Source organism: Manis pentadactyla, chromosome 4 (genome assembly GCF_030020395.1).
Source record: "Manis pentadactyla isolate mManPen7 chromosome 4, mManPen7.hap1, whole genome shotgun sequence".
Taxonomy (NCBI): Eukaryota; Metazoa; Chordata; class Mammalia; order Pholidota; family Manidae; genus Manis; species Manis pentadactyla.
In genome coordinates, this window is record NC_080022.1 from 179,785,991 (window position 1) to 179,801,881 (window position 15,891).

Genomic DNA, 15,891 nt, shown 5'->3' on the forward strand with positions numbered 1-15,891 from the left:
TGACATATAATGTGGAAAATATGGAGGACAAAGAAGAAGGAAAACACAAAGTTCATTTAGATTATATTTGAAATACAGTAATCAGCAATTTAAGATAGACTATTAGATAGTAAGGAAGTTATCCTTGACTCTTTGGTAAGCACAAAACTAAACTCTACAATAAATACACACACAACAAAAATAAATTAAAACAAAGAGAAATCCAATTCTAACACTAAAGAAAACCATCAATAACAAGAGAAGAGTATAAGAGAGGAAGAAAGGAACAAAGAACAGCTATAAAAAACAGCCATAAAACAATTAATAAAATGGCAATAAGAACATATCTATCAATAATCACCTTAAATGTATATGGACTGAATGCACCAATCAAAAGACAAAGAGTGGCAGAATGGATAAGGATACAAGACTCATATTATACTGCCTACAAGAGACTCATTGAGACCCAAAGGCATACAAAGACTAAAAGTGAAGGGATGGAAAAAGGTATTTCATGCAAATAATAGCAAGAAAAAAGCAGGAATAGCAGTACTTATATCAGACAAAATGGATTTCAAAACAAAGAAAGTAACAAGAGACAAAGAAGGACATTACATAATGATAAAGGGGTCAGTCCAACAGGAGGATATAATCATTATAAATATCTATGCATCCAATAAGGGAGCATCTAAATATGTAAAATGAATACTAACAGAATTAAAGGGGGAAATAGACTGCAACATATTCATTTTAGGAGACTTTAAGACACCACTCACATCAACAGACAGATCAACCAGACAGAAAATAAGTAAAGAAACAGAGGCACTGAACAGTACATTAAATCAGATGGGCTTACCATATATCTACAGAACATTCCACCCTAAAGCATCACGATAAACATTCTTCTCAAGTTTACATGGAACATTTTCCAGAACAGATCAATACCGGGCCACTAAAAGAGCCTCAATAAATTAAAAAAGATTAAAGTTGTATCAAGTAGCTTCTCAAACCACAATGGTATGAAACTAGAAATAAATTACACAAGGAAAACAAAAATGTCTACCAACACATGGAGGCTCAACAAGATGCTTCTAAATAATAAGTGGATCAATGACCAAATTAACACAGAAATCAAGCGATACAGGGAGACAAATGAAAACAAAACTCAACAGCCCAAAAATTGTGGGATACAAGGAAGGCAGTTTTAAGAGGAAAGTACATAGCAATACAGGCCTACCTCAAAAAACAAGAACAATCCCAAATAAACAGTCTACACTCAAAATTAAAGAAAATAGAAAAAGAAGAACAAACAGAGCCCCAAGTTAATAGAAGGAGGGACATAATAAAGATCAGAGCAGAAATAAATAGAGAAGAATAAAACAATAGGAAAAAAATGAAACTAGACACTGGTTCTTTGAGAAAATAAACAAAATAGATAAACCCCTAGCTAGACTTATTAAGGAAAATAGAGAGTATGCACACATAAACAACATCAGAAATGAAGAAGGAATAATCATAATGGGCACCACAGAAATACAAAGAATTATTAGAGAATACTATGAAAAATTATATGCAAATAAATTGGATAACCTAGAAGAAATGGACAACTTTCTAGAAAAACACAACCTTCCAAGACTGGCCCAGAAGAAACAGAAGATCTGAACATACCATGTACCAGTAATGAAATTGAATCGGTAATCAAAAAAATACCTAAAAACAAAATTCCAGGAGCAGATGGCTTCATGGCTGAATTTTATTAAACTTTTAAAGAGCTAATCCCCATCCTCCTTAGAGTATTCCAAAAAGTAGAAGAGGAGGGAATATTCCCAAACTCACTCTATGAGGCCATCATCAAACTAATACCAAAACCGGACAAAGACACCACAAAAAAAGAAAATAAAGACCAATATTCCTCATGAACACAGATGGAAAAATCCTCAACAAAATATTAGCAAAATGAATTCAAAAAATACATCAGATGATCCATCATGATCAAGTGAAATTTATTCCAAGGATGCACATACAGTACAATATTCATAAATCAATCAATATCATACATCACATTAACAAAAAGAAGGACAAAAATCACATATTTATCTCAATAGATTCTGAAAAAGCATTTGACAAAATTCAACATCTTTTCAGGATAAAAACTCTTAACAAATGGGTATAGAGTATACATACCTCAACATAATAAAGGCCATATATGACAAACCCAGAGCCAACATCATACTTAGTTGTGAAAAGCTGAAAGCTTTTCCTCTAAGATTTGGAAGAAGACAAGGATGCCCACCCTCCTACTTTTATTCAGCATAGTACTGGAGGTTCTAGCCATGCAATCAGGCAACACAGAGATAAAAGGCATCCAAATTTGTAAGGAATAAATTAAACTGTCACTATTTGCAGATGACAAATACTATACATAGAAAACCCTAAAGAATCCACCAAAAAGCTATTAGAACTAATAACTTGATTCAGCAAATTTGCAGGATACAAAATTAATACACAGAAATCTGTCATATTTCTATATGCTATCAATGAACCAGCAGAAAGAGAAATCACAAAAACAATTCTATTTACAATTGAATCAAAAAAGAATAAAATACCTAGGAATAAACCTAACAAAGGAGGTGAAAGACCTTTACTCTGCAAACTATAAGACACTCATGAGAGAAATTAAAGAAGACACCAATAAATGGAAATCTATCCCATACTCATGAATAGGAAGAAATGGACATCCTGCCTGAAGCAATTTACAGAGTCAGTGCAATCCCTATCAAAATACCAACAGCATTCCTCAATGAACTAGAACAAATAGTTCTAAAATTCATATGGAACCACAAAAGACCCTGAATAGCCAAAGCAATCCTGAGAAAGAAGAACAAAACTGGGGGGATTACACACCCTGACTTCAAAGTCTACTACAAAGCCACAATAATCAACACAATTTGATACTGGCATAAGAACAGAACAGACCCATAGATCAATGGAACAGAATAGAGAGCCCAGATATAAACCCATTATATTTATGGTTAATTTATATATGATAAAGGAGCCATAAATATACAATGGGGAAAAGACAGCCTCTTCAACAACTGGTACTGGAAAAACTGGAGAACTATATGTAAGAGAAAGAAACTGGATTATTGGCCACAAAAGTAAATTAAAAATGGATCAAAGACCTGAATGTAAGTTATGAAACCATAAAATGCTTAGAAGAAAAGACAGGCAAAAATCTTTTGAATATAAGCATGAGTGACTCTTTCCTGGACACAGCTCCTTGGGCAAGGGAAACAAAATCAAAACGAACAAGTAGGACTACATCAAACTAAAAAGCTTCTGTACAGCAGAGGACACCATCAGCAGAACAAAAAGACACCCTATAGTACTGGAGAATATATTTATAAATGACTCATCTGATAAGGGGTTAACATACAAAATATATAAAGAACTCATATGCCTCAACACCCAAAAAACAAATTACCTGATTAAGAAGTGGGTGGAGGACCTGAGAAGACTTCTCCAATGAAGAAATACAAATGACCAACAGGCATATGAAAAGATGCTCCACATCGCTAATCACAAGGGAAATGCAAATAAAAACCACAGTGACATATCACTTCTTACCAATTAGGATGACCACTATCCAAAAGACTAGAAATAACAAATGCTGGTGAGGCTGCAGAGAAATGGGAACCCTCCTACACTGTTGGTGGGAATGTAATTGGTGCAAACACTATGGAAAGAAATACTGAGGTTCCTCAAAAAAATAAAAATATAAATACCATTTGACCCAGTAATTTCACTCCTTGGAATTTACCTGAAGAAAACAAAATCACTGATTTGAAAAGACATATGCACTCCTATGTTTATTGCTGCAGTATTTACAATAGTCAAGATATGGAAGCAACCTAAATGTCCACCAATAGATGAATGGATAAAGAAGATGTGGTACATACACACAATGGAATATTATTCAGCCATAAAATAGAAAGGAAATCCTCCCATTTGGATCCAGAACAACATGGATGGATCTAGAAGGTATTATGCTCAGTAAAATAAGCCAGGTAGAGAAAGACAAATACTGAATGATTCGACTTATTTATGGAGCATTAAAAAAAGGCAAAACAGAAGGAACAAAATAGCAGTAGACTCATAGACTCTGAGAAGGGACTAGAGGCTACCAAGGGGGAGGGGTTGGGGAAGGTGGTGAGGGAGTGGGAAGGAGATATAGGGGCACAATAATTTGCAGTCACAATACTGGTCACTGGAACAGCATGGAGAATAAAGTTAATGATTCTCTATCATCTTACTACCTAGATAGATAGTGTCCACACTAGAGGGGGTGAGGATTTAATAATATGGGTATGGAACTACTGCATTTTATATTTGAAACCAACATAAGATTGTATATCAATGATACTTTAATTAAAAAAATAGCACTTTGTTAATAGATTTTTTTTTCATAAAAATAAAAACAAGAGGCAAGAGGCAAACATACCTTTTGCTTACCAGAAACCATGATAGCTCCATTGTATGATGGGTCATCTGTACCATTTCTATTTTCAAAGTCATCTACTTCCAAAAGTATATTTTGATGCTTCACTGACTGTATAAAATCTTCAATATTTGATTCTAGTATGAAATCAATAACAGAAGACATATAAAGCAAGAACACATATGTCAAGTTTTTAAAATAAACCACATACATACACAACTTAGAGTCAATTTTAGGGTGTTATGTGAAGGCAGGTTTCTTTGCACATCACAATAATAATACTGGTCCATGATGGGCACAGGATCTGAACAGACACTTCTCCAAAGAAATTCAGATGGCCAACAGACACATGAACAGATGCTCCAGATCACTAATCATCAGAGAAATGCAAATTAAAACCACAATGAGATATTACCCCACACCAGTTAGTATGGCTAACATAGAAAAGACTAGGAACAACAAATGCTGGCAAGGATGTGGAGAAAGGGGAACTCTCCTACACTGCTGGTGGGAATGTAAAATAGTTCACCCATCGAGGAAAGCAGTATGGAGGTTCCTCAAAAAACTCAAAATAGAAATACCATTTGACCCAGGAATTCCACTTCTAGGAATTTACCCTAAGAATGCAGTAGCCCAGTTTATAAAAGACATATACACCCCTATGTTTATTGCAGCACTATTTACAATAGCCAAGAAATGGAAGCAACCTAAGTGTCCATCAGTAGATGAATGGATAAAGACATGGTACATATACACAATGGAATATTATTCAGCCATAAGAAGAAAACAAATCCTACCATTTGCAACAACATGGATGGAGCTAGAGGGTATTATGCTCAGTGAAATAAGTCAGGTGGAGAAAGACAAGTACCAAATGATTTTACTCATCTGTGGAGTATAACAACAAAGAAAAAACTAAAGGAACAAAACAGCACAAACTCACAGAACCCAAGAATGGACTAACAGTTACCAAAGGGAAAGAGACTGGGGAGGATGGGTGGGAAGGGAGGGAGAAGGGGTAAAAGGGGCATTACTATTAGCAGACATAATGTATGGGGGGGCACAGGGAGGGCTGTACAACACAGAGAAGACAAGTAGTGACTCTATAGCATCTTACTATGCTGATGGACAATGACTGTAATGGGGTATGTGGGAGGGACTTGATGACGGGGTGAGTCTAGTAAACATAATGCTCCTCATGTAATTGTAGATTAATGATACCAAAACAAAACTAACATTGAGCCAAAAAATAATAATAATAATAATGATAATAATATTGGTCCATGAAAGAGAACCCAGTCTACCATCTTCTAGTTGCCAAATCTTATGCTGCGATGAGTTAGCTTTGTAATTCTGTTTGATGCAAGTTAACATGTGACCATTAAAACAAGATAACTGTATTTTGTGGCTCTTGGTTAAAAAATACATTTGAACTCAGTATTTTGTGGAAATATAATGATTATATGAGGAATATTTCAGATTGGCCAGCTTGAAATGGCCAATAATAACACTCCCCTTTTTTCCCTTATTCCTTGAAATTACATATATGTAATGTACATGTGTAACAAAGAAATATATTTCATATCTGTGTTGCATATTTTTATTTATTACACAAATACATTATTTATTACATAAATACATTTTTTCTTAGGAAATTGGAAATGAAGAGTGCCACTATCAGACCAAAGTTTTTGATATGCCCCTAAGAAGAAAGCAGGTGAGATTGTCTGAGAAGTAAGCACTGAGAAACACCCACAGCCTAGAGTGATGAGGAACAAACAACTACAAAAGTAAAACCAATTTCCAGAATACCTAAACTTAGAGTGGACAAGTTTAAGGGGCAAGGTGGGCTCAGGAGCCACGGTTGGGCTCATTAACTGGTTCACCAGCCCTGGCACAGGCGTCTGCCGGCCCTCCCCAGGTCTCACACAGCTGCAGGTGTCCCCAGAATACAAGTCCCCAGACTTAGTTCTAAGGAATGTTATCTGGGGAAAACAGCAGGGCAAGAACTAAAGCAACTCCAGGCAGTTAAAAGGACAGGATGGAATGGGACAAGGAGGACTCTTGCATTTTGCACATTTGGACTGCGAAATGGAACTTCATGCTGAGGACACTTAGAAGGGACTGTGGGATTAGAAAAACAGGGCCAGGCCCCAAACAAATGGGGGCTCCTCCAGTGGGAAAGGGGTGCACTCATAGAATTAAGCTCCCCGTGCATCCCTGGCAGCCCTGGGGCCACCCCACCTCCACAGTCACCTGTGGTGGGATACCTTAATGGTGATCCACCTCCCCTGAGGCAAACAGGGACTCATTGATTTAAAGACAAACACGTACCAATCATCAGCACATGTTCAGAGAAGAGGAACCAGATGGCATAGAAACTCCAAACTTAAATCACAAAATACTTAACAAATGAGCACAGGGAAGAAAAAAATAAGTAAGTTAACACAAGTATATTGTTCTCAGAGTAACTGGAGATGAAAATGTATGCAAAAGACAGTAACAGGCTGGAGATAATTCTATCTTGAAACTGGAATTGAAAACAAGAATGTCAAATAGAAATGAACAAAATGCCTTTGTTTAAAGAGGAAACTTAAAGAAGCCTGAGACACAAATGTATATGAAAATGGGAATACATATGGGGACCCATCACACAATACTCCTACTCTGAATATGTACATTTTTTGACATCTTGGGCAAAAACATAAAAGCTTCTCTTCAAAGTTCAATAAGCAGCTAGACAAAACCAGTTATCCATCATTTAGGCTAAAAAGAATACAGGTGTCAAATTATCTAAAGGAATCTTCCTGGTCCCATCAGAGGGGTGTAGGGTATGAACAGGCCCTCTTTCCGTGTCAGTAGTGTGTATGATATTTAAGATGCAGGTCAGGCTGCTGTAACAAAGAGGTCTCATAATGGAGTGGCTCAGCCAACGTGCAAGTTTATTTCTCTCTCACATCATAGCTTAGGGGGTCAGTGCTTAGGCAGGTTACACAGGGACCCAGGTTTCTTCCATTTTGTCCCACCATCTCCATCCTTTGCACATAAGCACTGTGCCCCAGAAGTTGTTTTCTATAAAGGAAGTCAAAACACAAATTTTTCTCTATCTTATGATTTGACTTTTTTCCTCCTACATAAAAATAACTTATATCTGGATTTAAAATTTGTTTTTCTGTTCACCTGTGTTATTGATGATTAACAGGCTGGTACGAGAGTCTTGGGAAAGTTGTCCAGGAGACAGGAAATACAAGTCAGGTTTAAATTCCCAGTCACTCTTTTGAATGAGTATAGCACTAAGTATCTTTTCCACAATCAAAGGGAATGTTGCAATTCCAAATACCAATAGCCTAACAACAAAGAAAAATTACCACATGAATCGATAGCCATTTTTTTTATTCAGTCAGACATCTCATGAATATTTGTGGTATACCCACTCTGATTACACCCAGCTCATGATTACAGGTGCTAAGAGTTTGAAAGTCATACCTTCGATGCTACACACTCCAAAAAGGCTTTGCTATATAAGCCCCAAGCTATCAAACTATGCAAACCAAACAGATGGTGGTAAGAGTTATCAAGTGCTGCCACACAGGTATGCCTGCGGTCAGCACAATCGAATCCTGCCCGTAACCATCCTCAGCAGGCATGTTGGCTATCATGTTAGTTTTAAGTTCACTTCTACTGTAAACTATCTAGAAAAACCAGAGCACTCTGATACTCACAGGGTAAAAAGCGCTTTCTTTCCATGTTTTAACTTTAAGAAACGGAGCCGGGCTATTGCACAGACCTGCATTCTCCAGAGGCCCAAGTCACTCACAGCGGGTTGCATTTCAGGGAGAGAAGAGGGAGCCGGCTCCGCCTCTTGCAGGCCTTCTGGGTCTCTTATCATCTCTGCTTGCTTAAAATCTACACACACACACACACACATTATTAATGCCTTCCTTGGGGTTTCAAAGTTCTCTCTTTTTACTAACCTTAAAGATTGTTCTAGAATGTTTGTGGCTACAAAGCAAACAATGTAAGAAATCAATTATGTTTATGACATCTACATGTAATAAACTCAGTGATAAAATATATCGATTCAAACCAAAATTCACACATTCAGTAAAGGGTGATCTCATCCTGCCCATATGCCCATTCTTTGCAAAGGGATAGAAGATCCCATATGTGACAATATTCTGAGGGATTTCAAGAAATGTTCTCCATAGGTATAGCCAATCATTGATGCTAAACTTCTAATAAGCTATCAATAATTTAGACGTTTAAGTGAAAGATCACCAGCTCTGAAACCACCAGACCTGTCCCTGATTCTCAACTATATGACTTATGAGGGGCACATTTCAGGGCAAATCACTTAACTCCTCTGAGGTCTGATAATTCTAATTTAGAAAATTAGAAATGGCACTTGTCAAAAAGGTTGCTGTAGGGAGGTAATGCAATATATCCGTACATTGATCAGTGTCTGGCAAAGAGGCTCCAAATGTGACAGCTCTTATTATCATCCATTAAAATTCACAGCAGATGATCCTAAGCCTTTTCCCCCATTCAGACCATAGTGGAATTTTGAACAAGCTCAGTGGCATATGAAGCTATGAGCAATATCTATATGAAATATCTGCTCAGACTTCCTGGTCTTGGTTAAGAGCCTTGACATCCTCCAAGTCTCCAAGTAGCAGTGAGCATCTGGGGATAAGAGAAAACTGCTAATTAGGAAGCAAGTTGTTTCCAAAGAGAAAGTTGATGTACTCAAAGATAGGACCTGTGCTTAGTCCTTGTAATGATGTTAGGAAATAATCACAAGTATCTTCCCAGACAGCAGAGTCAAATTCTTTCGTGTGAATCATGCCTAAGACATTATCAATTCTAAATTGACACATTATGGGGACATTGGCTTTCTATGAATTATATCAATGGATTTACCGTGTTCAGTAGTTGGTTTTCCTTCCAGTTTCATGAAGACTTCATTCAGAGTTGATGTGGAAATGTCATAACTCACCACACCCTGGCAGGTACCTTTATCAAGATCACTGAAAAGATCTAAGCAACAGACAGGAGTAGATACCTTTGAAACTCCATATCAGTTATGAAACCTGGTAAATTATCACTTATTTTTAAATGATGCAGAATATTGTTCAGAAAAATCTATGTCTTTGGAACCTCACAGTAAGCAAAAGCAAAATTTCATTAGAACACTCTCCCACTCTGAGATGAATTTGTGAGACCGTGCTCTCTATGCTCAAACTGCCTACATTTCTATTCTCAGCTCATGAACTCCCTGCAGACTTCTTTGAGGAAATATGAGCAATCAGAAAGAGCACTGTCTTCTCCCCTCCACACCACAGATCAATGTGCATTTCTACTCATATTCCAGGTCTTCCTTCAGTGTGGACTCACATGTGTTATTTAATTCTGTATCCCTAGCATCATGAACAGTGCCTTTTATATAATAGGTTCCCAGTAAACATTCATGGTGTACCTCTTCCATGGTGGATACTTGGATGAGGATGCAAGCTTCTTTGAGAAGCTTCTCATGTGCCACTTTCTGCATTGGGTGGGCTGATGGGTCAGCAACATTACTCAGGAACTAGATGCATATGAGGCTGCAACAGCACTGTTTTCCCAAGGCCTGCATGTGGCATACAGAGTACCTGGGAGTCCCCTGTGACCTACAAGGACATACATATGCCACTGGACTTGGAGAGGCCTGAGGTCTGTGTGTAGAGGCTGCCATGGGCCCACATATCAACACGAGGGACTCTGGCTAAATGACGTGCTCTTGGGGAGGTATCGGCACAGAGCTCACTGCCCTCCTTCTCCAACCAAGAAAGAAGGTGGGCTAGTTGCTCTTCAGGGATGCTAGTCCAAGAACAGAGGAACACAGTACAGACTGTGGAAGTGAGGACACCCTCTTCCTGCTACTAGGGACACAGGGAGCCGCCAGATTTGGGGGTGAATTCCTGAGCATCTCCCTAATGAGACTGAAATATCCAAATTAGCCTATTTGTCAGGCCTGTAGTGAGTCACATCTTTAATAAGCTAAATGTTTAAACAAAAAGGAGGCTGTTTAAATCAGAAAAGACTCATACATTTTCTCATTTGTAAGACAGAAAAATTAGAGAACGCATCTCATGGAACAGCTGTGAGGACTAAATGAGATGATATATATGAAACCATTAGAATAGCACCTGACTCGTGGTAAGCATTGTACAAAGAGTTAACAATTATTAGAACTATTTAGCAAACAAATCCTAGGTTGGAACTGCTACCCAGGACACTAGGAACCAATGGAGAATCCTATGTTTTTCTCTGGGAATAAACTATATTTTTCTATGGGAAATAAACAGACAATTAAATTAAAGTGCAACAGGGAACCTGTAGCAGACACCTTGATTGATGCCCCACCCTCTTCTCTTTTGAGCTCACTTATACACAGCAAATGTGCTTATTCTGAACACTTGCCTAAACGTATTTCTCCCTGGGCTCTGAAGTATGCCAAGCTCCTGTTGAGCACAAGCCAGATCGTTCAAAAAATTAATGCTCCTGGAAACAGCCCTTAACCAAAAATGGATAGGGAGTGGAGAATAAATGCCCCAACTGTCCTACCCCTCTGAGGACATGACTCTGAGCCCCTTACTTAGGTACTCACTTATTTCTCTAGTGGTGTTACACCCCAATGCTTGCTCCATAATGCAAACTTCCCTGGCTTCCTTCCCTCCCCCTTTCATGCCCCCATGCCCTTCTGCTGTGTCTGGGTATCAATTACTAAACAAACTGTACTGAAATCAATCCTCAGCTCGAGTTCTGTTTCTCAGGGAACCTAACCCAAAACAAACTCTAAATCCATTGAACAATGAAATTATCATAATGAGAACATGTTGCCAGATTTCATTCCCTTCCCATCATACTTAAGTTACCTGGAAATGTATTTGTCCTTTCCACAGGCAAAGTGTACACAAGCTTGTCTTTGCTTTCTATTTTCAAGTCAGCATCAGGGATATGGTGACTAATAAAGGATGTTACTTTTGCTGGATCACATACTTCATTTCTGTATAAGCTAAGATTTAAAAGAAAAGACAATTCATTTGTACTTTCTCTACTACTATCACAAGAGCTTTTATTGAGTATCTAGTGACTGAGTATACTGAGCTTTAGGAAACAAACAAAATGAGAAAATAATAACAATAATAATAGTAATGTCATCAGTTTGAAAAATCTTATGATCTATACAGAGGTATATAAACTCAGAACTACAAATTTACAAACACATTGTGTAATGGAAACTGTATTAAGTAGGAAGATAAACAGACCATTAGGCAGAAGAGTCTTCTCAGGGATAATAATTATTACACCAGACTGTGTGAATATCAGAAATTAGTGACTAGTAGGGAAATTTGGCCTACACGCATGCTTTGGCCATAGGATTTTTGGAGTTTGTTTTTTAAAAATTCTTTTTGTCTGGACACAGTTTCTTGTTAGACATGGTCTTCTTCGCTCTCTGCCACCAAATTTACTCCCACTTTTGATACTAATTTCCAAAATTATTTGATTTCGTGCCCTAGGAGAGAATGAAAATGTCACAGGATTGTACAGATCAACTGCGGAGAACGGAGGGTGGGAAGCGGTAGAGGTGAAGGCCACACAGAGCAATTACCTGGAATACGGTCCAGGAAGTAGCCCAGCTGTGATCTGTCAGCCTGGGCTTATAATTTTGAAATTTTGCTTATCATTAGCATTAGTAATGATATGATTAGTAATGATATCAGTAAGTAGGAAGGTAGGAAGGTAGGAAAAGCATTTGGGAAATGCTCATCAATACAGTTTGGCAGAAATTAAGCATAAGGCCAATTCTCTCTCACAACTGTCTACCTTTTTGATACAGCAGTATTGAGAAAAATATATATGTATCCAGTCTATCCTCAAAGTCTTTACCTTAAGTGATAACCAAGACCCCATTTCCTCTTCAGAAAGACAGAAGAGCCTGCACACCTCAGTCTCCCATTGGACATGATCACTTTTCTGTCTGAGTAAAAGGAAGCAAGAAAGAAACAGTGATAGGAGTCATTTTTTCCCATTTCTCCATTTTCTCTGGATAATATAGGTGAAGATCCAAAGCTCAGATTTCCAAAGCAGAAGTGTTCTATGAAGCATATTTATCTCGCGTGCAGTTAAGAATTTGAAATACACATTAAAATTGATGCATTTAAAAATGAGCTTATGAATTCTAGTCTATTTCAGTGCATTCCAACAATCCTTGAAAAAACAAACAAGCAGAAATTACATGGACACATTTTCTATGCTGGATGCTAAAGAATGAGTGGATATTTTTCAGTCAGATACGTATTAAAGAAGATTTGGATGTTTAAGTCGATTGAAAGCTGATGTAAAACAGAAATCACATTTTTTTCTTCATGGCCACAATCTAGCAAATGTATATAGTTGGCGAGGAATTCTACAGCGAGACAAGGCTCCTGTCATCTCCCAGGCTGCTATGGATGTAATGCACACAGAGATAAAGAGAACTGGGCTCTTTCCCCAGGAATAAACATTTCCCAAGTTCTTTATTGTCATAGTGAGATAAAGCCAGCAATTACCAGCCAGGATGTCAGCCTCATCCATGCAATTGGTACTCAAGAGGATCACACGGTCTGCTTTGCGCTCCTTAAGGAAGCTCCAAACTCGATGCCTGGAAAAGGGGTCCAGTCCAGCAGTTGGTTCATCTAATAGCAAAACCTACAAGGGATGATGCCATCAAAAATATGCCTCTCTCCTACATTGCTTCCACATGATAGCATGGGTAACAACAAAAATTTTAAAAATAATAACTATCCAACCATTTACGTCCAATGTACTTATATTCATAGTTAAACATAGCAGATTCTCTATTGATACGTTACACCGAAAGCTCTACTACTTTTAGTATAAAAGAAGAGCTTGACTTTTTAGTAATAGTCAATCTGCATTCTTCCACACGCATAATCTTCACTTACTTGGGGATCTCCCAGAATGGCAATCCCAAAGGTCAGCATTCTCTTCTGTCCTTCACTTAAATGTTCAGCAAGGTTATCCTGAATGTTTTCTATGTCCAATTCCAATAAAATTCTTTGTACCTATACAAGAAAAGATACAAAGCTTAAGATCACTGATTGTGTTTCATCGCCTACATTTCATTCGTAACAAGGCAGATACATCACTGAGGGGCATTCTGTGGTCATGGTTTAACTTGGCAATGACTGGCTGTGCAGTCAATCACGCTCATTTACCTCTTGCTCCACTGACTGTGGCTGAATCCCTTTTATTTTAGCAAACAGCCTGAGGTTTTCCTTCACAGTGAGAATATCGAACTGAACATTGGACTGGGGACAAACACCAATGATCTTTCTGATTTCCTCCAAGTCTTGCATTTCAGAGAGATTTTTATTATAGATGGTAACTGATCCTAAAAGCAGAAATTTAAAATAATTTAACATTGGCAAAATAATGTGTCTTATTCATGCTTGGAGATCTTATTTTGGAAAATATTGGCATATATTCACAAATACCTAAAATAATGGCTTCATAATTTATTAACTACTAATTACTCTGAATGTACATATATGCTTATAGTAGTGTATATTTCCTCTGAAATATCACATAGCAATGGCACAAAGATAGTGATTCATATAAAAATTGGGGAAATATAAAATATGTTCAAAATCTTTTGGTTCTGTAGCCAAGATATGGAAGCAACCTAAGTGTCCATCAGTAGATGAATGGATAAATAAGATGTGGTACATATACACAATGGAATGTTATTCAACCATAAGAAGAAAACAAATCCTACCATTTGCAACAACATGGATGGAGCTAAAGGGTATTATGCTCAGTGAAATAAGCCAGGGGGAGAAAGACAAATACCAAATGATTTCACTCATTCATTGAGTATAAAAGCAAAGCAAAACTGAAGGAACAAAACAGTAGCAGACTCACAGACTCCAAAAAGGGACTAGCGGTTACCAAAGGGAAGGGGTTGGGGTTGGGGAGGGTGGCTGGGGAAGGAAGGAGAAGGGTATTAAGGGGCATTATGATTAGCACACATAATGTAGGGGGGTCATGGGGAAGGCAGTATAGCACAAAGAAGACATGTAGTGACTCTGTGGCCTCTTACTACTCTGATGGACAGTGACTGCAATGGGGTGTGGTGGGGGGAACTTGATAATATGGGTGAATGCTGTAACCACAATGTTGCTCATGTGAAATCTTCATAAGATTGTATATCAATGATACATTAATAAAAAATAAATAAATAAATGATATGGTTCTGAGAAACAACTTTAGGAAAACAAACATATTTTCTCTTAAGCAGTCAAATTTAAACCTTAACATAAGAAAGACTGCACATGACCTCATTCTATTATCACACATTTTGCCTCTGAGAAATTTCTCTCTGCTCACCTTCTGTTGGAACACATAACCCATTAAGGATGTTTAGCAATAAAGATTTGCCAGCTCCACTTTGACCCAGAATTGCTGTGATTTCACCTTCATATACATCAAACAGCAAGCCTGTTTTTAGAATAAAATACTAACATAAATAAGAGGGCATTATACAGGGATGGTTCTAAAAAATACAACAAGAAAATTAATTTTAGTTGCATATTCTCAAGCATTTCAATAATTTAAAATACATAATACTCAATACTTTCCAGGTTGCTAAGACTACAAGCTTACTGTAGAATATTTGAGAAAAAAATATAATCACTTAAGAAGTTAAAATTAACTATCCAAATATTGATTTGTAATACTTATTTCCAGTGCATATGCATGCACATATATTATATATATATTAACAAATTTTGCTCCTGCTCTATTCTTTTCTAGCCTACATTTTCAGATATTAAATCATAAACATTTTCCATGGCATTACATTCTAAAATATATTCACCAAAAATTAATATTTTCTGTGCCCATTTTTTAAATTAAATCAGTAGAAAAAAATCATTTTGCTAAGAATCCTTTATTTTTTTTGTTTGTTTGCTTCTGCACTAAGTGAAAACCCAACTCTATTATGGAAAATTGTTGGACAGTGTAAGATGAAATTGTTAAGAATTTTATAACAATTATATCTGAAAGATTGGGTCCTTTCAAATATGTGACCTACTTTCAAACATTGAAATTAATTAATGACTGGGCTGAAATCCCAGTTCATCCATTTTCTGTCTGGATGATCTTAGGTAAACCAAACTATAAGGTTCGGTTTACTTAGTTATTAAATGTGTTGGTAGTAACAATTATACATACAGAGAAAATACATGCAATTGTGATCTAATCTATTAACCCCTTAATTGTAATCTGACTAAAATATTCTAAAGATCATTGGAAGAACACACTCAAATAATTAAGAAAAACTAAAGAATAGCAAGAAATTAGTCTTGGCT

At 37.1% G+C, this 15,891-nt stretch overlaps 1 protein-coding gene across 4 annotated transcripts in view; it reads right to left on the reverse strand.

Annotated features, from left to right (window-relative positions):
* The window catches only part of ABCA6 (ATP binding cassette subfamily A member 6), a 59,444-nt gene that overhangs the window by 24,930 nt on the left and 18,623 nt on the right, over positions 1-15,891 (reverse strand). For all 4 annotated transcript variants that reach the window (XM_057501651.1, XM_036900172.2, XM_036900173.2 and 1 more), the window contains 10 exons: positions 14,909-15,019; positions 13,738-13,913; positions 13,465-13,584; positions 13,069-13,207; positions 12,407-12,497; positions 11,392-11,531; positions 9,398-9,514; positions 8,200-8,383; positions 7,658-7,824; positions 4,481-4,614 (listed from right to left, as the gene is read on the reverse strand). In XM_057501651.1, coding sequence (XP_057357634.1) covers positions 4,481-4,614; positions 7,658-7,824; positions 8,200-8,383; positions 9,398-9,514; positions 11,392-11,531; positions 12,407-12,497; positions 13,069-13,207; positions 13,465-13,584; positions 13,738-13,913; positions 14,909-15,019 — 1,379 coding nt within the window. The remainder of the gene's footprint in view (positions 1-4,480; positions 4,615-7,657; positions 7,825-8,199; positions 8,384-9,397; positions 9,515-11,391; positions 11,532-12,406; positions 12,498-13,068; positions 13,208-13,464; positions 13,585-13,737; positions 13,914-14,908; positions 15,020-15,891) is intronic.